Genomic DNA, 22,597 nt, shown 5'->3' on the forward strand with positions numbered 1-22,597 from the left:
TCCGGCACCGCTCCCCGCGGTGAAGCCGGGCCTCGGGGGGTGCGGGCGCCGCGGGGTGGCTGCCACGCCGTGACGGGAAGGGTCCCTTTACCTCTGCGGCTGATTCAGGCTTAGTAGATGCACTTGGGCTTGTCAGCCGCTGTGTCTGTAGTTGGGAGTGTCTCAACTCGTCCCCTACTGTGTACAAACTGATGCCTTCAGCGTCTCGGTGACAGCGTTGGTCGCGTTTCAAGGAGCATAGTTATGTGAGAGCCCTTAACAAGGTGTATCTTACTGGCAGGTGTGCTGACTTCTTTTTTTTTGGGGGGAGGGGCTTACAGTTGTAGCTGAAGAATCAAACTGATCTACATGTGCTTCACTATCCATTGGAAGAATGACAGATGACAAAGATGTGCTTCGAGATGTGTGGTTTGGACGAATACCAACCTGCTTCACGCTCTATCAGGATGAGATAACTGAAAGGGAAGCTGAACCTTATTATGTGAGTAGAATGGATAGTCCCAATGCCATAGTTACTTTTGTTTCCTTCTTTCTCATCATGTGTGCTACTACATGTTGTGGAGAAAAAACAACCCAAGTTTTTTCTTCCTACTCCTGGTAACTTCTGAAAGTGAACTGTACGACCATGCTGTGTGATTTGCCCGTCTTCATAGCACTTTCAAACCTTTACGCTTGTTTCACTGGTGAGAAGAACTTAGCACAGATAATTAAGATCGTAGAAAATTATGAAAAACTCAGCATGTAACTTGGTAAAAGAAAGAGTGCATGAGTTGGCATGTTCTTGGATAATGACCAGAAAAAGGGAGAGAACTTGTATGTTATCTTATTACAGAAATTACTTCAGTCAGAGCTTTCTGCACCCTTAAACATTAGGATCAGTCACCCATGTAACACAAACTTGTAATGAACACTGTCTCCAGTATTTCTACTTATGGGTGACTTCTGCTCCTTTTCCTTTCTTGAAATGATACCAGCCATGAGATTTCTAGCTCAGGTGTAGGAAGAGCAGCTATATTATCTTAACATTATAGTGCCTGGCCTGATCTGGATTGCTCAGAATGATAAAAATGGGAGTGATAGACGTATTTGAGTTGTAAACTGGAAGTGCTTTCTGTAATCACATGGTATTTATTTATGGTCTACTCGTCAGTTGTCTTTCAGCACCTAAGAGACATGGGATTGATAGAGAATGTCAGCTGATTCAGTGACGGTTAAGTTTGAAATGTAACAAGTATGTGGGAGGAAAATCTTATACTATGAGTTTTTATGTGATTGTGGAATCCTTAAGTCTTGTTGTATCTCATTCTGCTCTTTTTAAAAAAATAGTGGATAGAAATTTTTTTTTCCTGTGTTTAATAGCATCTTTATGTCACCACTTTCTGGTTTACATGCATACTCAGTGGGCTTCTGAAACCTAAAAAAAATATTAATGCATTTTGCTCAGTGGTGATAGTGATCATCTTTCTATTTTTTAGTTTCACCACTGGTAAAACAGAAGCACTTTTTCTTCACGTGGTTGACCTATTGCCAAAGGCACCTGAGCTATCTAGAAGTCTCAGACTTTAACTTATATATATGATTTAAAGCTTATATGTGTATATTTTTGTAATGGTTTGAAAACAAACCAGTGAGAGACTCCAAGTCAGAAATACAATTTAATAAGAAAAAAAAAAAAAAAAAAGGCAAAAAAAAAAGGCAATAATACAAAGGAAAACCACAAACAGAGTCAGAATACAACCTGATACTCTGTAGTTAGGGTGGTGGTAGCAGTCCAGATGAAACAGTGGTCTCGTAGAAAAGATCTGGTAGCTCTTGTCCTCTGGAAATCCAGTGGGTAAGGCCCCCTGTGCTGTACTGAACCCCAGTTTATATCCAGATGGGAGCACTTGGCTCCTCCCCCTGGGTGGAGCATCTCACAATGGGTTGATATCAGTCTATGAGTCATGCAGTGGGTCCTTGATGGTCCATTAAACAGAAATAGCTCCTGGGGGGAGTTCTGTATGAGTCATGGGGCGAGGCATGGATGGGCCCATCAACAGGGAGGACTCCTCCTTGCTGGGTGGGAAGGTGTTAACATGTCCCCTGACCTTGAACCTCTTTCCTTATCTGTTATAGCCTGGGGTGTGAGGTCTGTCCTGGGCAGCTGCTACCCATGATTTTCTTAACAGCCCATGAGCACTGACATAGAGAGTATAGAATACACAGTTTTGGTTCTACCCACATAAGGATAAACTGGTCCCAGCCCCTGTAACCATGACAATTTTGTAAGAGCTACATGAAAGGTCTGAGTTTAAGTATAGAGATGTGCAGCCTTGAACTGTTTAACATCAGCATGGAAGCTCTGGAGCTATATTATCTTCATGGTATGGCCAACTTTCTAAGCCAAAGAGACAGTTTTAAGCAGGTAGGGTTTCTTTTACTTACACTGCTTGAAGTGTGCACAAAAATTTTCATAGCTTAACTCTCTATTTCTGCAAAAGCTGGTTATTCACAGAACACAATTCTAAAATTTTAGTTTATTCCTTTTTCAGGTCACATTAGAGCTGGTAACATGGCTTTGCTTCTTGAAGGGACCAAGTATTTATAATAGTAAAAGGTAGAATAGCACTCATGGTTTTAAATAATAGTTTAATTCTCATGGTTTCAGAGCGCATGTACATTAGTTTTTTTGTTCAGATCTGGAGTGCATTTTTGAAGCAAGTCTTTATCCTTTCCACTTACTGTGCCCAGGTTTGCATCACACAGCAATCTTAGGGCCCCCAGGCTGAATCATTTTCCCGTGAAGCTGAGGCAGATGATGTGCTTCAGCTGCTAATGGGCATTTGGCGCACGGGATCAAACTGGAGCCTAGCTGAAGTAAAAAAAGTGTATGTAGTGAATATTCCCAGCCCTTGGCACTAGTCATTCAGCTTTATGTCTCCTCTTACTGCACCTCAGTACTTGTGAACACAGATACATAAATGGGAAGGAAATACTGGTGTTGGCATTATGTTAAGAGGTGGAAGAAAGCTTCTGCTCTGAGGAACTTGCTTCATGAAGGTGGAGAAAGACATAGACCTGGAGGGTGAGTGGGTTAGAAAAACAACCCAGAGTCTGTGTGATGGATTTCAGTTTGTGTGTGACAGGAAACCCTTGTCTGTTTGATCTGTTAGCACACCACGCGAGTGATGCTTGTGCTATCCCTCTTACCCGTTATCCCAGATACCAATTATAACACTGTGTGGAGGTAGAAGAGCTCATTTAAAATGACCTTGTCTTTCTTTTGAACAGAGTAGTGGCATCAAGACTAAGCAGCTGAGATAAAACACTGTCTTGTTACTTCCTGTAGCCAAGCCAGGTTGGTTTCTATGCAGTTACACTGGAAATGAATACGCCAAGTTTCTTTGGACTGTTTCTTACAGCTGCTTGCATTTGGAGTAGAAGCATAATTAGGAGCAGCTAAGTTGAACTAGTTTTTTTGTTGAACTACCTGAATTTTCCCTAGTCCTAAAATAGTTATGATTTTTATTTTAAGATTATGCACTATCTGCCTCTTAGTGTAAACAGCAGTTTGAAATAAAATGCGTACAGGAAGTAGAGTAGTCACTGGCTGAGATTTGTCAGGTGTAAAGATGAAAACTGGAGCAGAAGGCAGTTTTAGAATGATACTCTGCCCCAGGGACTAGCCTTTACTGGGCTGCTCTTCTAATTTGTGTAGGTATTTTGGTTTAAGCTTCCTCACAGTCAAAAGGGTTGTTTTATTGAGATGTCTGTAAGAGTGAACAACGTGAAGCCATTCCATGTTGGGCTGCTTTGTTTCTCCACCCTGGATGTGTGGGTGATCAGACTAGTCCAGTTCATGTTAAATGTAGAGTTTTTCTAGTTTATAATCTGTTTTGCGTCTAAAGTAGTGTTTTGCTCTGCAACAAAACCTGTGGAGATAGCTAGAGAGGTACATTTTTTACACAAAAGATATATTGCAAGTGCTTCCTCAGGCATCAGGAGTACCTTATATTTCATTTAACTTCTAGAGAAAACATTCCTGGGTTTTGTGATTAAATACTTTAACAATATACAGTATGTAAAAGATGGGTGTTAACAGTTTGTGTAATTTTGGGGATGGCAAGTTATAGCCTTCTAGGATTTACATTGCCTCCTGGTAAAGTATTTGGAGATTTACTTTTGTTTTTGTAATTTAATTAGGAGAACTCCTAATCTTATTTATTTGCCCCGCCCTCCACCCATTAGTTTTGTGTAGATATATTGGTTTAAGCTGAGCGGATAAGAATTGCATGCGTGTTTTTCACCATTTCTTTCAAAGCTAGGGATAGAAATGATATTAAAAGCAGCTAATTATTGTTGTGTCTCATTTTTAATCAAGAACTAGTACCTGTTTATTTTAAAAGGATTACATAATTACATTAGGTATTGCCATTGTAAGCATTGCTCTTAAGTTTTTGCATTGACTGAAGTATTCAGATGTGAATATGAATTTTAGGGGTTTTTCATGTTCTCAGGTGGTATTTTTTTTTAATTGTTAGTACTGAGCAATTTGTTTATCTTGTCTTCCTAACTGTTGCAATGATTCCAACAGGTCACGAACATCGACCTGGCTTTATACCATGTACTCTGACTGCTTTGAGGGAGTTGATGCCAGCTTTATGTTTTGATACTGAGTGGCCGAAAACTTACACAGCTGGTTGCTGGAGTTTAAGGCATCCAGCCTCACTTAGCATTTCAGGAATCCTTACTCAGTCTTGACACTTAAAAGCAATTCACCCACCAACTGCATTAGACTTCTCGTGAATCTTCTTACAAGCCTGTCCTTTCTAGGGGACAAGAGAGATGTAGCTCCTTCTGAGCCACAAAGCTCAGTTGAAAGTGAACTTTTTCCTTCAGATTTGTTTGTTACTCAGCATAGTGAGTGGCACAGGTTATACTTGTCTGGTGTTGGGCAGCATGGCAGAGTTAGTTGTCAGACAACTTGAATCAAAACTGGAGTTCTCTTCTGTTTAATTCCTTGTAAGAAAGTACATGATATAACATGTTCGTTATTTTCTCTCATACACTATTTAAATTGATAACTATTGAATCTATGCTAAATATGGGCTCAGTCTGTTCATTAAAAACTTTGATACTGCCTTGTCTGTGTATTTACCTATGCACTACTACAGGTGGTTTAATTTATGATGGGCATCCTAATGTATCATGTAGTGATTCAACAGTCTTAATTCAGGTTGCAGTTGCTACGCTACTTGTAGTGTTAGATGTGTTCAATTTTCATAGCATTGTTCTAACCTTTAGTACAAAGAAGTTATTTGTCTAAAGGGGGAAAAAAAAGGCAAGGTAGAAAAAAAAGGTAATTGAGCAAATCTGACCTATTGGAATGAGTTTAACTTGGATTAGTATGCCTTGTCACATGATCATGTGGCTTTTTCTTAATTAGGTATTACAGCCCTAAACCAAGAATTACTGTTATCACTGAATCATGGCAGTTAGTTCCCTGCGTCTAGAAGTATTGCTGCAGGGTGACCAGAGGCTGAAGGGAGGGGTGTAGCTTCTCTGGCCCACGTGACCTGGTTTAGGAGTCAGCAGGAAAATTGTCTGTGGGAGAAGGGTCATTCTGGTGAAGCTGGCTTTGCCTAAAAAGGAGGCTCCTAGCTGCGTGGCTAAAATGCCTGAGAAGTTCATGAGTATCTAATAGTTTAGAAGGTGAACTGCTCTGTAGAATTCCAGTTCTCATACAGAGGCCTCTATAAAACACTTGATGCAAATCTGCTGTCAGATAAGAATTTTTTTTCCTACATATTTTCTAGTACCTTTCCTCTGGAAATAGTAAAAACATTAAAAAATTACAGGATTTTTGCAGTAAAACTATTTTGTATTAGCTGGTGTCTTTCACTGCATGTAGGTGACTGGTGGAGAACTGGTATTAAAAGGGGTAACACAATGAAAATGTCTTTAAACTATGCTTTTAAAGGTTTCACTTAACAGGTTTAGTATATTTGTAAATCTCTAGGTTATTTGAAGCTAGAAAAATAGTAGAATTTGATCCTTCAGTGTCTCCCATGGAAGGGGAAGGCTATTGCAAGGTAGAAGAGGTGGGAAGACAGAAAAAAAGAATTCAGTAGGTGCTGCATATGCTCAGCATCTCTCAAAAAACAGGCAGTCCCTGTTAACCTGGTTAACTTCCGGGCTTTGTAGTCCAGAGAGGCTCACTGGGAGTGCTGGTCACATTCTGTTATATTCAGTTAAATGTTATTTGGTTATTATCTGTGAGCTCTGATTGTGTTTGTACTGAAGCTCTGTTGTTCTTCCACACTACAAACTGAAGTAAAATATTTTACGGGGCAAGTTAGTTATGCAGTTTAAAGGGTTATGTCAAGTACTGTTTAAATCAATAATGCTTTAATATATTTATCGTTTCCTGCATGGCTGTGCCACGTGTAGCAACCTCAAAATTGCCTTTTGTGGCAGTACAAATGGGTCTCATATCAGAGCATTAATTGGACTGTAAATATCACACAGAAATAATACGGAATTATTACCAACTATATTTGGGTTTGATGGGAGTAGCCTGGCCTATGTTGTCTCAAGAGCAATTAGTGTAGATATTTGGAATTAGGTTAATAAAGGTTAAGATTACATAGTCGTTCAAGTCATTGAGGCACCAAACAATTCTCACTTGACTGTGCATATGACTTTGTTGAGATTGTTCACCTTTTAAAACTGAAGACTGTGTTTAATTATCTTGCTGAACTACATGGCGCTGAAGGGGGGTAGAAACAGTATGATGATGGTGATAAGAGCAACAGATGGAAAAAGGAAACCGTATGGTACCTAAAGATCAAGTGTTGACTGACTTGATGACTGTCATAGTGGTGAGTCTTAATCTTTTGTAGTTATGTATAATCCTAAAATTCAGTTGTTTCACAGATATTTGCATATTAATAGCTAATGCAACATTATCTAAAAGACAATTGCATTCTCTCTTGTAAGAACTTACTCTTGTTTTACTCTCTTTACTTCTTTGTGAATCTGATACTTAAAAATTAATTCCAGTGTCATAACCAAAATATTACCTAGTTTATATATGAAAGTGTGGTCTAATTGTTGGAGAGATTCTGGAAGAGTGTTACAGCAGAAGTCAAGTTTTCTATTAGGCAAAATATATCCTTACATAGTTTGAGATATCTGTACTATAGATGTTCACTTTAGGCCTAGCATTATCCATATACTACGAAGAAAATATTTTAAGAAACAATGCTGGAAATAATGTTTCTCTTTCTCTGAATATGCCCAATTTAATTTATTTCTGTTTATTCCTTAAACCCATCTATTTTATTAATAGTTAAGGAAATTAAAGTAACTCTATAGGATGAATACAATTTATTTAGAATGTCTGCTTTAAAGCTAAATGTTATTTTACAGGCAGGGTTAATCTTTTCTCATTGGGATACTGAAAGGTATTGTTCATTAAAGTTGACTGACTGATTTATCTTAAGTAAATGTGCTATGCAGTCATCAGTCAGTACAGTGACTGCAGTCTGCTTAACCACTTGTACTAGGCATAAGACTTTTAAAAGATTTAAAAAAAGAAGGAGGGGTAAAGGCTTGCAAATAGAAGTAACACAGCATTCTGTTTTGGATAATGCGTAACATGACACCTGAGGAAAAAAAGATAGCATACTAGAAAGCTGTAAGAAGGTGTCTTGTTTCAACTGGTCAAATATTGACCATTTTCTTTCTAACTTAATTAGCTGGACAAAGGTTGAAGAGTGGAAGAATCGTAATAGCCTTGACTAATACGTTGAACTGGTAAACCCAATGCAAAGAAAATGGAAATTGCCAGCTATTGGAAATAAAATTGGAAACCAAATCCTTAATCAGTTATTTTTCATTCTTTTTTAAAAAAATTTTGTAGATATTTCCATTTTGAAATAATAGCTGATAAACTGTTGCTCACTATAGTTGATAAGAAGCTAAAGCATGTTCCTATCTTTTTATATGAAAAATGTTATAAACTTAATTCTTTGGCCTGCTTACATGCAGAAAAGTAGGCATTAAATTCCCTCCCACCACATCAAAGGAATCAAGAACATCTTTTTTTACTTTTTTGTCTGTTAGTGTATTGAATATTGCTATTCTGCATCTTCTCAGTAATTTTATAGCCTTTCATTGACCATTGGTAAGTAAACCGTATAAAAGACATCTTACCTTAAACTGGGGGGAGGGGAGAGAAGAATGGGGTCTGAATTTTGGTTATGAAAATGTGTACTTGCTACAGACTTTTACTAAGTTAGTAAATTTTATGTATACTTAGAACTTATATCCTTTTTTTCTTTCAGTTGCTTTTGCCAAGGATAAGCTACTTGACCCTGGTAACAGACAAAGTGAAGAAACACTTTCAGAAAGTTATGAGACAAGAGGAAGTTAGTGAAATATGGTTTGAATATGAAGGTACACCACTGAAATGGTGAGTTTATTAACTTTGTACCTCTACTCACTTTATCACGTAAAGAGTTAGCAAGTTTAGCACAGTGTCAGTACTTTTCCTGAACTATACGCTCTGTTTGGTTTCAAAGATGGCAAAAGAGTAGGAGAGGAAGAAAAGCATGTTGTTTGGGAAAATTGGAAGAAAGTTTAATGTTGTACATATTTTTTTATTATTCTGCTTATACTTAGTGTATGTATAAGGTAGAGATGGTGCTGCACCTGTTATTTATATTCTAGCTGTTACTGTAATAGAAATGCCTGTGATTTTACCTTTAGTGTTTCTTGCAGTAGAATTGGCAAGTAAATCTTTGTTTAGCTTACTCTGCCATCTTAAAAGATGCTTAATAACACAGGTAGGAAATATCATTTTTTTTTTTTAAGTCTGAGTGCAAATAGGATATGTGTTTAAAGATATAAAATGTGGGTAACCTTCACTTTTGACTGGTGTGTTTGCACTGTAAAACACAATCTCTCATGAACAGGCTCTTGTTGAATTCAGTTAGTTCAACTTTATTGAACTAATTGCAGTTTTCTTCTGTTATAGCCTGTTAAAAGTTATCTTTTTTTCTTTCTGAGAGGCTGGAGAATCAAACTGACATTGTCTCATTTACTTCGTTTTCATACATGCTGTTCATCAGATTTTGTTTCTTTCTTTTACTCCTATAAAGAATTTTAAAGAAAACATTCTGAGAGCTGCAGTCTTTGCTAGCTCTGTATGGATAGCATCAGCTCTTCAGAAAGTATTTAGTATTTTGAATGCTGAAGAGATTTTATATCTTTTTATTTCCTGTGTTGTAATAGGAAAGAAAAATACCAGTGTCTGTTTTAGCTTCTTGAACCTAGGTTATCGTGTGATTTAGCAAGCATCACATCATGGAGTCATTTTAGGCTTTGTGATGCAGTAGATCTCTTCTGGACCTTTTGTTTCTGTGAGACCAACCTAACGTAAAACTTGAAAATATTGTAAACAGAAAAGCATAAAACCTAGCTTTTTTTCACTTTCAAAACTGACTGGCAAACCCAGCTTTAAATATCTGTTTAAGTTATCTGAAATTTAACAATAATAGTTTTCTTTGTGTGCCATAGTGACCTTGAGTCAAAGATACCATCTAAATACACAGCAAGATACCAAGTTTCTCCCAGTGTGTTTATAATTTTATGTAGATAAAAGAGAGGAAACTACATTTTCACTGCAATTATAACAAGAAAGGCTAGAGGGGCTTTTTATCTCAACCAAAAATAGATCTGTATTTCCTGTTTTCCTGTAAGTTTTAAAATACCATGATGTTTAAACTAGAATTAAAAAAAAAATAGCTATAGAATATAGGTATGGAGTAAAAATGTAAATTATATTTCTAAAATGAAATAAAGAGTTAGTAAACTCATCAAACATTGAAATTAAGATGAATAGTGTGATTATGATCTGCTAATTAAGGCTCTGATCAGAAAATTTAAGCATATTCTGCCAGAAACAGCTCCACTGATTTCAATGGAAAATGTATCTGCAAACCATTATTTTAGGAAAATGGTGATCCACTGAATAGCTTTGTTTGCAGGAAAAACCCAAATACCAGAACTGAGGATTAGATTGAAGTGTTAGTTTGTAGAAAAAGACTAGTGAGCATTAATGCTTGATCTTCTTAAGTATAACTTCTGCTTTTAGAATCAAATAAAGCTTGGTAATAATATTGCTTCTTTGCAAGTATTTATTTTGCACTGTGAGGTCACACTTCTTGCAGTCTGTGTGGTTTCATACCTGGTTGGGATGTAGTGTATCTTTTTTTCAGCTGCAGTTCTGTTTTCCAGTGAGGTTTTGGAGGAAGTATGAAACATGATTTCAACTTCATGGTATGCAGCACTCAGGCCAGGCTTCTGAATGAGAATGAAGTTCTCCAGATTTGGAGTTACAGGGTCCTGGGGCCTCCCACTGGTGTTGTTAAGGCACAGGAAGATAGATGTCTCCTTGTTGTATGTTGCAATGTGTCACCAATTCAGGAATTACAGGAGGAGGTCATCAGAAACTATGAAAGGAAATAGATTAAATCTTCTCAGAGACTCTGCAGCTACAGGAGCCTAAACCTACAAGTACACTGAAGGAGATGCAGGCAGAGCCTGTGATTCTTGGATTCGAAAATGGTCTCCTAAGATATGGAAGGCCTGGAAGCTTGTGACTTCTGGCAGTAGGAGGAAAGCTTTTTCTCCACCTGCACTTCTGTAACTACAGGATAGGTTCAGTGTTCTGGCTGCAGGTGAGGGACTGAATGCTCTGTCTAGTGATGCATCTGAGGTGGCTGAACCTGAACTGTGTAGGGGGACCAGGAAGATGTGAAAAGTGAAGTTAAAGATCTGCATTCTGCTTATTCTTCTTTACCAATCTCTCTAGGATCTTGAACACTGCTGTTTCATGGTCGCTGCAGCCAAAGCTGCCACTGATTATCACATCCAGAACTATTTTGTCCTGTTAGTAACAGCTGTGGATCAGCTCTGGTCCATCCAATGCCTGTATGAAGAAGTCTTGACCACTTGTGTCCCCCATGTTGCTTTTACAGCGGATGTCAGAGATTAACAAGAACCAGGGTCTGTGATGCAGGAACTCCTTGAGTTATTTAAAGACTTTTATCTGCTTCCTCACTTGGATTGCCTGATCTGTAACAAACTGACCATGATGTTGCTCTTACAAGTCTCTCCTCTGATCCTGAACCACAAGATCTCAACCAAGCTGTTACGTGTCCTGTTAAGTTTCATACATCTAAGCTGCTGCCTCACATGGAAGACAACTCTCTTCCCTCATCTGCCCTCCCTGTCTTTCCTGAGCAGGTTGCATCCATCCACCCACAGGAGCATTCCAGTTGTGCTGTCTCGCCGTATCTTGAGTAGCCCAACACTGTCATAGTTATGTCTCTGCATGTGGAGCTCCAGTTTCTCCTGCTTGTTTCCCAAGCTGTGTGCATTTATGTATGTACACTCATAGTAGACTCTCTTCTACCCTCTTTTATCATCTTGAGATGTCCCTTTGTAGCTGTCACCTTTCACCACTTGCTTTCCACCCATGCCCATTAATTTCTGCTTGACTATGTGTTGCAGTTCACACCCCTGTTGTCTGTGGTCTAAAGCTCTCCTCATCAGGCTGGCCAGCCTGAAGGCAAAGTTACTGTTGTCCCACTTAGGTGCAATTTGTCTCTCCCCAGCAGTTGTTTATCCCCAAAGAGTGTCCTGTGACTAAAAGCCAAGTCCTTGTCACACCAGCTGCACAACCAGTTATTGGCCAGCATTCAGGCCTCGCTGAGCCTTTCTCCTTCAGTGGTGAAGTTGTGGAGGTGCCACCTTGCCCCTGGAGCTGTATAGTCACTCTTGATACAATCAAGGGTTCCCTTGAAGCACCTAGGACTTGCGCCTGTGTGGTTGGACAGCAAGGGATAATAGTCCAAGCACAGGACAAACCTTACCAGCATGTCTGCAAGTTCTTAACAAGCAGCAAACCTCTGCAGGTGTCAAACGAAACTTGCAGATGGGGGAGGGCTCTATCCCCTGTAGGAGGGAGTCTTCTGCTGCTCTGACTGCTTCCTTTTCATGTGGATGTGCTGTTCAGGCTGCTCTAGTGCTTCCTCAGAACTTCCGGCCCCTTCTCTGACATTGAAGCACTGACTGCAGGTGGAGAAGGAGCCTGCCTTCTCTTGCCAGAGGTTGCAAGATTATGATCTGCGCTAACTTACAAGTCTTCGTTCACCAGTCCAATGACTGCAGTTGCTTTCTCTGCAGCTGAGAGTTCAGGCTCTCATCTCTGCAAGTCTCAGTGGAGAAACCATCAGTGTTTTTTTTTACCTCTTCCCTGATGCTGTGCAGCCCACCAGCCTCCTGCAGTTCCTTAACTTGGTGACATAGCTTCTCCACTAACACACACCCCTTCCAGGCAAGAACATTTCCTCTGCTTGCCCCAGCCCTCAGGAGAAGTCTCAGACTCTCCTGGCAGCTTGAGACCTGGAGAGCTGCATCCTCTGAGTTCTGCCTGCGTGAAGGCCTCTGATGTGCCAGGGGTAGTTTCTTCAGCAGATAACCCTATTGCTTGTTACCATCCTATTTGAACACTTGGACATGGCCTTCAGCAGAACTTCTGTTCCATTTCTGTGGACTGTGCTCTAGTCCTGGGAGTTGCATAGGTGTCTCTCTAGTACCAACTGGTTGGATGCTTGACCCTTCCTTATCTGGAAGACCAAAGGTAAAAGCACCCTTTGATGAGGCTGACGTATTGTTTGAAAATGATAGTCTTTGATTAAAAGAGCTAAGAAAAAGCTGTTTCTTTCTGAATACTAAAGGAAGAGGTGAGACTATTTGCTGGTGCAGCCAAAATTTTCCTCAATGAGACATCTGTTCATAGAAATACCTGGCCACTTGACACACTTAGTACCCCAGACAGTGTGGGAGCATAGCAGTTTTTGGTCCTGGATTTGTCAGTTCATGTGGCATGTCTTACTGAATTACCACAGTAAATTATTCTGTTCTGAAAGCAACCTACCAACTCATGCTGACACTTTCTGTTCTGGGTTCAGAAAGAAATTATTTAAAAAGTAGTAATTAACTTTCCTTACTGTCCATCAGTCACTTTTGAATGGATTTTTAGTACTTAATGCAGTGTTTTCCAGGACTTCTCTCACACTCTGAAACCACCTTCTGTGTAATAATAAAAGCAGTAATAAATTGATAATGGCTAGAAGACATGGTGCTGCTACCTATCTATACATTGAACACTTTCCAGAACCAATCATTATTCTAGCAACTTGTAAAAAAGATATGATCTCTTAGACATTTTCTCTTTGATATTTTTACCATTATTTCCTTCGAGAAAGTTCTGTACAGTCTGCCTGTTCTTGGCTCCCACTTTAATTCAGACCAGCTTGATTTCAACAGTACAATAATATTTTTGAAAAATTTTTGAAATTTTTTTTCATTTTTTACCATGCTGGGCTGGATAGCTCCCTTAGCTGTTGTTTTGTTTGTGAGGTTTGTTGTTATTGTTTGGGGTTTTTGTTTGTTGGATTGGCTGGGTTTTTTTGGGTGCGAGTGCAAATCTTTAAAGGCTTTTTTTGTGAATTTTTTTTTTTTTTTTTAAAATTCTCCTCCTTACTGAAGATTCTAGAGAGCACTTGTGTATTTCATTAATTTTTCAAATAAAAGTTGAGAAACAGCATTGCAGCAGTACCACTGGAACCAAGATCTTCAATGGGAGAATACTGATTCATAGCACAAGGTAGATTCATACTTAACAATAGAGTGAGAGTTTTTTATTCCATGTATAGATTAAGTTCTCTTCTCAGCTTGTATCTTTGTGCATCTCTTAATTCTCTATCCTGGTTAAGAAACCAGCTTTTATTATGAGGGGAAATATAAAGAATAGCTTTAGGATTGTTATATGGAGTGCTATTGTATACAGACTATTAAAAAATGCTTGTAATTATGTCTCAAAAAGTGAAAGACAGGATTATGTACAGGCATTACCTGAGGCTTTTATTGGCATCAGGTTAAATGCCAGTGTGTGAGAGCTGGAATGTGAAGCAGAACATGTCTTACATCTCAGGATTGCTTCACTCCTGTGGCGAACTTGACTCTTAATGGAAGGCTGCACTTCTTTGGTCTACTGCCTTCATTAATCTCATGCGTGCTGCTGTGGAGCAAAATGAAGTTAGGGCTGGTCTCTTTCAAAATAAAAACTATCTGTCAACTCTGCAAAGCACAAGGATTTTACTAAAGAAAGCTTCAGTACGTGAACTTCGTTTTGTGACCTAAACTGGGTGGAAGATCGAGAGGTAGGCCAAGAACTGAAACTTTTTTGAAAAATTTTTTTTGTATCTGTCTGTTTTGCATAAATCGAAAATAATTTGAAGTAATTGTTCATGTTCATCTAATTATCAAAAGAAGTCTGTTTTTTGTTAGCTTACGTGGAAAACCACTCTCATAGAGCTCTTGTTGAAGTCCTCGAGACATGATTGACAGTAGTAAAAAGTCATAGTGGTAAGAACGTGAGTACTAGCAGTGAACTGAGATAAATTTGGACACACATTACCTGTATTCTTTACTCCCTTTACCAGGAGAAGAGTTCTAGATACTTTCTTGATATTTTCCCCTAGCCTTTCTTTAAAGAAGTAACAAATGCAATAAGTAAACTCACAAATTATACTGTGTTGCGTTTGGTTTTTAATTCTACTGTTGTGGTGACTTTGTCTCAGCTTTGGAGTTAGCTCACCTGTAGAGGGTGCTAAAGAGCTGCTGTGTGAGTGTTTACCAGGACAGGAAATTTGCTTGGCACAGGTGCTTTTAGTGCAATGCTCTCGGTTATTGCTCTTGGACTTTCAAAACTTATGTACGTGCCTGGCCCTGTGTCCTGTGATCAGTCCCATTTCGTTCGGTGAAGCTACTGAGTTCACAGGGAAGTGTTACATTCATCTCTTTGCAGGATGAAAAGCTGGTATGGCTGTTTTTGTTAAGATTTTTGAAAGATAAGAGAGTGGAGCTTGGTAAGATGAATGCAAAAAAAAATTAAAAAAAAAAAAATTTTTTTCCAAAAATCTTGCCAGTGTCTGGTTGTGAGAAGATTGCAGAAAGACATCTTTAGAGTGAAAGTTTTGAGTATGTGATAAATATTCCTTATATTGCTGGAGGCTATATCTTCTAATTAATTTAAAGGACACCAAACTGTAAGTCAAAAGTGAATATTTGGAGGAAGTAGCTTCTTTGTGTAACTCCTTTAATCTAGAATACCACTGACATACAAAATTCCAGATTAATCTTTTTTTTTCCCCTTTCCTTCCATTCTTCTTAATTTGACAGTAAACACACAGAGTTCATCCTGATGTATCCTCTTTCAGCCCTTTTACAGATATGTCATTTTTTCACTTTACTAGTTATTCTCCACAATGACATCAGGCAGGTGGGAGAGGGAAGAGATGTTAAGGGTCAATGTGTTATAAACACAGGGCATTTAAATATCTGAAAGCAGAAAAGCGTAAGTTTCTGTCCGACCAGCTATTCCTACCATTATCAGGCTTTTTAACTAAAAATACTGTTTTGAAGGATTCCACAGAGCAGCTGTAGTTCACTTATGGTGTTGCAGAACTAGCAGTGTTTTATGGGCACAGCCTGGAAACCACTGGTTTAGGTACTGAACTTGTAAATTCCAGACTTGATTCTGCCAGAAGCTGTCAGTCATTTATACCTGCCTGTATAACTCTTCTGAATAAGCATTAATGAATGGTAATTGTAAGAATCAAACAGCTTTTTTTTTTCATCTAAATGCAGGTATGTTAACTATTACATGTAGAATTAAATGCATAGCTTGTATGTTCATTTATTATCTCTTCATTTGTAGGCATTACCCAATTGGTTTGCTGTTTGATCTCCACGCATCAAATACAGCACTGCCTTGGAGCATCACAGTGCATTTCAAGGTAAAATTGAAAGACACCTTTAATTAAGAATGAGTGTGGGATTTCATGAAATTTGGAAGCTAGGAAGCTTTCATAGTTTAGAAGTGGATGGTTTGACTAGAAGGGGAGAATGTTCATTCTTCTGGAGTAATCTAAAGCTTTCTCTAAATCTACAGCTGTTTTCCATTAGATCATATGTGCTTTCAAGTTACTTGCCTTTGAAAATGATTCTGTTGTACTGTGAAAATCCAAAAGTATTTTTCAAGCTAGATTATGAGTCTGTCAGTGCAAGTGGCTGTAAGGGAAGAACTTTCTAAAATGTTTCTAGTTCTGTTATCTTGAATTCACAGAAGATTGAGAAGTGCTCATCCTTTCAGGTACGTGACAGCCTGTAGACATTCTTGAAGTCATGGAATGATGTTGTACTTCATGTGGGTCCCTTCTAGAGAACTGAGTGAAACGGGTTTGGTCTTATGACAGCTTAGTCAGAAGAGGGACATTATTTTGATTACACATTGTAAAACCACTAGGTATGACCACATAGCACTACTGATCTTTGCTCAGAAGAGTGCTTGCGCAGGGTTAGCTTTGGTGTGGGATTCTTTCATGCTCTGAAATGCATTGTGACGGTAATCCCAGGTACGTTTTGAAGTCAAAATCACAACTAGAAATTGTGGCATTTAACTGGAACTTTAATTTCTCCACTGTAGAAGAAACAATGCAGTAGGAAAACTGGTCCAAAGGAAAATGTGAGGTTAATAGGCTTGACTTCAGTGGGTGAGATTTGAGATGAAATGAAAAGCATACTGGGAAGCAGTTGTGTTGAATGTTTTCATTCAGTTCTTCTCTTGAAGGTGTTTTAGAAGAGGTTTTACTAATAGTAATCATCTGATTCTTTTTGGAAGTGTGCAATGAAATCATACATTCTTATGTTGAAACTTAATGACTGACTGACTGAATCTGAAGTGGGGATGTTTTTGAAACCATTGTAATGACTACACTTCTGTTTGTTATGTATTAGAGAGGACTGGGATAAAGAAACTTCTAGAGTGTTTTGAAGAAACTGCAGTTTGTCTAGTTTTATAAATCATGATTTTTTACACACTCTGAGAACTCTGAGACATTGACAGGGGCAGCGTTTGGATGTTGCCATCCCAAAGTAGAGCCATCTTAAGAAATGTTACAGCACCACAGTGTTTTTCAATTTTATGTAGCAATGTAAACTGACTCTAATGTTCTTGTATTGCTTCTAGCCAAAACATTAGCTAATCTAATTTTGTCTCAAAGGTGTACATTAAAGATGAGCAGAAATAATATACTGATAAGGCAGTATTATTTTAAAAGATGATGTAATTTAGTTTTTAAAAATATAACACCTTGGATTAAGCACCTGTTTTTGATGTAATCTGAAAGTTTATTTAAATAAACTCCTCTTAATCCTTAAAGTCAAAACATAACTGAAATGTATCAAAGCCTGTCAAAATATTGAAGACATCTTCATGTGTTACAGTTTCTTACAGCTAAATCGTTTAGGTGTAAGATTCCCGCCTGGATTGTTCATTTGATTTGTGTGTAGTTATTCTTCAAAGAGCTGTAATTTTTATTTGGCTTAATTGAACAGTATTAGTTTTTTTCCTGGGGTTGAACTTTCACTGTCATGGCCTTCTCCTTTCTTTTACCAAAGCATGCAGTCAACAACATATATCTCAAACATTCATAAAGAGTGTTTTTAAACTATTTTCCCCCCATCAATTTCCTTTGTTCAAAGTTAAAAAATGAAATAAGAGGTGGTGAGGTGCTCTGGAAAAGGTAGCACTGTTGGAGGGGAGGAAATTGGGTGTGCTGGGGAAAGGGTAACGTTCTCCCTCTGCTGAAGCCCTGCCTGGTGGTGCCTGTCTCTCCACCCATGATCTGTATAAGGGAGGAGAGACTGAATCTGTTTTTGTGTAACAACAGCCATTTTCTTGGCTTCTTTAGCTAAAAATTGGGTCGGGTGGAGTGAAAAAGTACTTTTCTATGCAGCATATGGATAAATTGTACTGATAGGAGTCATTGTGGAAGCCAGGAGTTTAAATGAGAGGCTTTTAAAATTAATCTTTCTTGAAAAGAAGACCACTGATGGTAACTACGCTCAAATACATGTATGCTTCCCCTGCAACTATGTATGTTCCTTATTACTGGTGTAATTTTCTGTAAATGTAGCCTAATGCAACTAGATTGTCAATACAAACAGGCGTTTTGTGAACTAGAACTGATAGATACATGTGGGTGGAATGGAGTTATGAAACCAGACTGTTGAAATCACCTGTGGTGTTTTTGGAACAGTCTTATGTGAGAGGACATGCAGTGCTCCTGTCTGTACAGATAATACCTACTTCTTTATGGCCAAATTTATGCAGCAAGTGTACTCTTTTGTTTCACGTACCAGTAGACTACTTGAGCTTTCTAAAAAAAAAGTCAACCCTATAACTTTTCTTTCAAAGATACAGAACATGAAAGGAGTAAGACATTACCAATAAGAGTACTTGAATTAAAGCTACTCATGGGATCTAATAAATCTTCAGATCTCATAGCTGTATAGCCAGGGGTGGCTACCAGCTTGCTGACAATTGTATCTATCTTCAGGGAACTGTATAAAGTTATTTACATTTGATCACTTTTTCCTCAAGTAGTAAGAAGGCAAGAAGAATTAAAAAAACAAACCAAAAAGCCACCTAAGCATACATGTCCCATATTTAAGTATAAAGCTTAGTGTTCTGTGCCCTAGTTTATAAATCAGTGGAGATGCCATATTTTCCGTTGGTAGTCTCATGTAGGTGTAAATGTTTCATATGCTTCTTGTAGATGCAGCTGTGTTGTTTAAGTTATCATTTTCATATCAGGTTTTTCAGCTTCTGCTCACAGTAGTGCACAGAAACACGTCTGTGTTTTCCTTCTGAAGAGTAGACAGCACTGGGATTGTAGGAGTGTTTTCCAGTATTTCACGATGTTACCCCTTAGAAGCTGGGAAAATCAGTCATGCCACATAGCTTTATGCTACTGTGGCTAGATAGCTTCCACTAGCTTAGCTAGCTTTGACCAGTTCTAAATATCTCCTTGCTGTTCCTTAGACTACAATGTATGTACTCTAGAACACTTACACAGGGAGTGACATTCTTTGTGATGTGAAATTTATTGGAAGAAAGTCATCAAGTAGATGCCTGTCTGTGGAAAGACATGTCAATAAAAAAAGATCCTGCAGTTCAATATTTAGACATGTGTAACAAAACAGTTGTTGTAACAAAGCTGTTTCCATAAACTTAGCTAAAACTTCAGCTTTTAATGGTGAATGTAATTTTCTGGCTTCCTATATTACTTGGCATTAGGTACGTTCCACTGTTTCATCTTTGTCTTTTTTTGAGGGATGCCCATGTCTCACTTTGAATTCTTGCATGTAAATAACTTTTTTTTTTTTGTATCCAAGTGTGCTATTTCTGACTGTTCTTTTCTTCTGGGTTGGTTACCAGACATTACTTGTTTTATTTGAGCAAGTAAGTTAAACTTCTAAAAGTATTTTACAATGCCTATGCAGATGTCAGCTGGCAAGTAACAATCCCAGTGGTATTTTCCATTCATCTCAGGCCCAGTTATGCAGAGATGCTCAGCTTTGTAGAGGAGAAAGGAAGCAAGGTCTGCCCTAGAACTTTCCTTTCTGTTCTGTTCAGTTTAATGTTTTTGGCCATCCTCATGTGACATTACCTCTGTCTTTAGATTTCTAGTCAGCTCCATATACACCAGTTCTAAGTAACAACAGCACTCCCCCTGTGAGTTCAACACCAAACCATGTCTGCTTCAGTGGAAAACATATTGGCAATCTTCTCTTCCTTCCTTTATACTCCACTTTTGGAGGATACTCATCCTTTTGGTACACAGTTTCCAGAGTCTGAGTTCACTGTCGTAAGAAGAAATCACTATATGAAATTCTGTTATTTAATTTCCAGCTCTTTTCAATAACCTAATGAGGAGGGAACTATCTCTTGTCCTCAAAATTTCCTTCAGGTGAGGCATCCCCCAGCTCTCTTTCATGTTGCCAACTGTTAGTGGTTCGTGGGTATTTTGAGTTCCTGTAGTTTGAAGCAGTCTTCAGTATGTGTCCTGGGCTTATGTGGAGGAGGGAAGGTATGGGTTTTCCCAGCATCGTATTGCTCCTACTGTGATACGTTAACTATGTTGTAAAAGCCATTGAAAAATATCCCATTATATGTACTTGCATTTCCATAACGATTTTGACAGTGCCTCACAAAAGCTTTTTTAAATAACCAGTTTGTACTGGGTTAAGAGGAGAGGTCCTCTTGTGGAATAACGGATGAGAATTAAAGTATAAAGACACTTGGCAAACCCACGTTATGAAGGGGAGTACTGATGATGCCACTCTGGTTTGATTCTGGGAGTTTCTACTGTTCTGCATGGTCAGAAGCAACCGTGAGAAGATGATGAATAAAGAGAGGATAAAACATGCTTGGTTTTTAAACCTTTGAAAACTAAAGACAATGAATTTGTGATAGTGCATGCTTGTGTTATTGTAAAATAGCAATACTGAGTGCTGAAAAAAGAAAAACTGGAGGAAGAACAACCCTAGCTGTTGTACCTACCTATACAATGCTGAACTTCTGATAAGTTAATTTCTGAAGAAGTCTATTGTGTACCCAAATCAGATTTACTGCTATAATTCCTTAATAAATGAATTAGAAAAGGTAGTTATAATTTACTGAGGGGATAAAAGTTACCTGAGGAATGATAACTGCGCGTCTGCGATGCTGGATGCAGTGTGCCATCTCTAACCAAATAAAAGTCATATAGAATCAAGTCACACAGCAGGCTAGCAGTAAGCATATGTACTGGGGAAAGTTGGAGCTGAAAAGGATTCCCAGTATTTCTCAGGAAGAATGTTCGTAACTGGCATATGTGTGATGGTTCATATACGTGGATGATGACACTTGGAAGGAACATGTTTCAAAGGCCTGTGTAGAAATGGGTGTTAAATTGCCATTGTGAGTCAGTAGAAACTGGGTGCTTGGTACTTCTCTCCCATTTCTCCTGTTCACTGCCAGAGAATTAAAGATCTGCTTGAAAATGTGTTTAAACGCTTCATTTCCTGAATTTTGGATGCAAGGCCTAACTACGTCCACTAATGTATTTAAATGTATTTATGAAGCTGAAGTTGGGGATTTTCTGGTTTTACCAGGAAATTGTTCAACTTTTATTTTTCCTGAAATATTTTTCACTCCAAAACCTTTCTTGCAGAGTGAGAGAATGGTTGTTACCTTCTTCCATAAGTAGAGATTCCAGTGTGCTTCTTTTGTGTAAATATAAACCTGACTAAAATTATCATTTATTCTTCATCTTCTAAGGTATGTGGTGTGTTTATTTCTCTTGATCTATATTTTTCCTTTGTAGAATTTTCCAGAAAAGGATCTTCTACACTGCCATTCTAAGGATGTGATTGAAGCTCATTTTATGGCTTGTATAAAAGAAGCAGATGCTTTAAAGCACAAAAGTCAAGTAATCAATGAGATGCAAAAAAAGGATCATAAGCAACTGTGGATGGGATTACAGAATGGTAAATATAATGTGTCATATGTTAGCTATATTTAGGTCTAGCATGCTAACAATTTCTTCAAATGTTAGACAGTTTAGTACAGGATATGAAATGTCATTGTTCTGAAGAATTTTAGTCTAACATCATGAATATTTTTCTTTCTTTTAAATCACCATTTATGTGATAATACAAATGTGGCGTGAGTTATTCAAGGAACTAAATTGAGTCATGACTTTCTGTTAACAAACCAAAACTAGCAACAAAACAAAGTAACTAGGTAAATTTTGTCTAGTGTACTACTGTGCAACTGCTGGGCTTTATCTGGGAGACACCAGGGGTGTAAGTGGTGTTCACTGTTAACAATCTTGAACTGCAAAGTAAAAAAGTTAGTTAATGATTAAGGATTGTCACTGATAAACAGTACAGGTACAAAAAGTTGCCCAGTGGACGATGAATTTTACTTTTCACGCCACCTGTTTTTTTAATTATTATTATTGCTAATATCACTGTGGCTTTCACAAAGATAAGTATTGACTTGAAAAATTTGACAAAATAATTCAGAGCAGGAGATTCTAAAATAGTTTTCTTAGCTTGCACAAATAGCATGAATCTATATTGCAGCACAAAATATAACTTCTTTTTGCTTTAGTGTCTTGTTTCTCTAATGTTTCTTGGAAGTTTCTAAGTTGAGAAGCTTTCTAAGTATTTCAGGAACTGCTATCTGGAATGGGTGGTAACGCTACTTTCAGTGGGTTTCCTTACCTCCTGAAGCTGTCATTTATGTTTTTATTGATAAATGTGTTTTATGAAAGCTGTAAGAATGAAGATGTTTAGTAATTTGTACCTCAACATAGAATAAACACTCAATCAACATCTTCCCATGTGTTTATAAGGAAAATTTAAATGAAACAGGCAATGCTTTGAATGCAAGCCTTGAGGCATGTGTTTGCTTTAGACAGTGAGGTTCCAAATCAGTTTGGGTTTAATGTTTGTGTTGAATGAGTCTGTGGGTTTTCCAATATTTTAGATTTTTTTTTTTTCAGTTGTACTGCCTTTAAGATAAAAGTTACTCCTGTAATAATTTTTAGGATTGAGTGCTTGTTATAAGCTCTGCTTTCTATTTTTT

At 38.0% G+C, this 22,597-nt stretch overlaps 1 protein-coding gene across 1 annotated transcript; it reads left to right on the forward strand.

The window, feature by feature from the left end:
* Window positions 1-373: 373 nt before the first annotated feature.
* On the forward strand, window positions 374-21,512 carry ATG5 (autophagy related 5; the record flags this gene model as incomplete). Its single annotated transcript, XM_008937274.1, has 4 exons — window positions 374-481; window positions 8,328-8,455; window positions 15,836-15,914; window positions 21,330-21,512. Coding segments are annotated over exons 1-4 (498 nt in total), but the record flags the coding sequence as incomplete, so codon positions are not given.
* Window positions 21,513-22,597: the final 1,085 nt, after the last annotated feature.

This window comes from Merops nubicus, unplaced genomic scaffold (genome assembly GCF_000691845.1).
Source record: "Merops nubicus isolate BGI_N331 unplaced genomic scaffold, ASM69184v1 scaffold49413, whole genome shotgun sequence".
NCBI classification, from domain to species: Eukaryota; Metazoa; Chordata; class Aves; order Coraciiformes; family Meropidae; genus Merops; species Merops nubicus.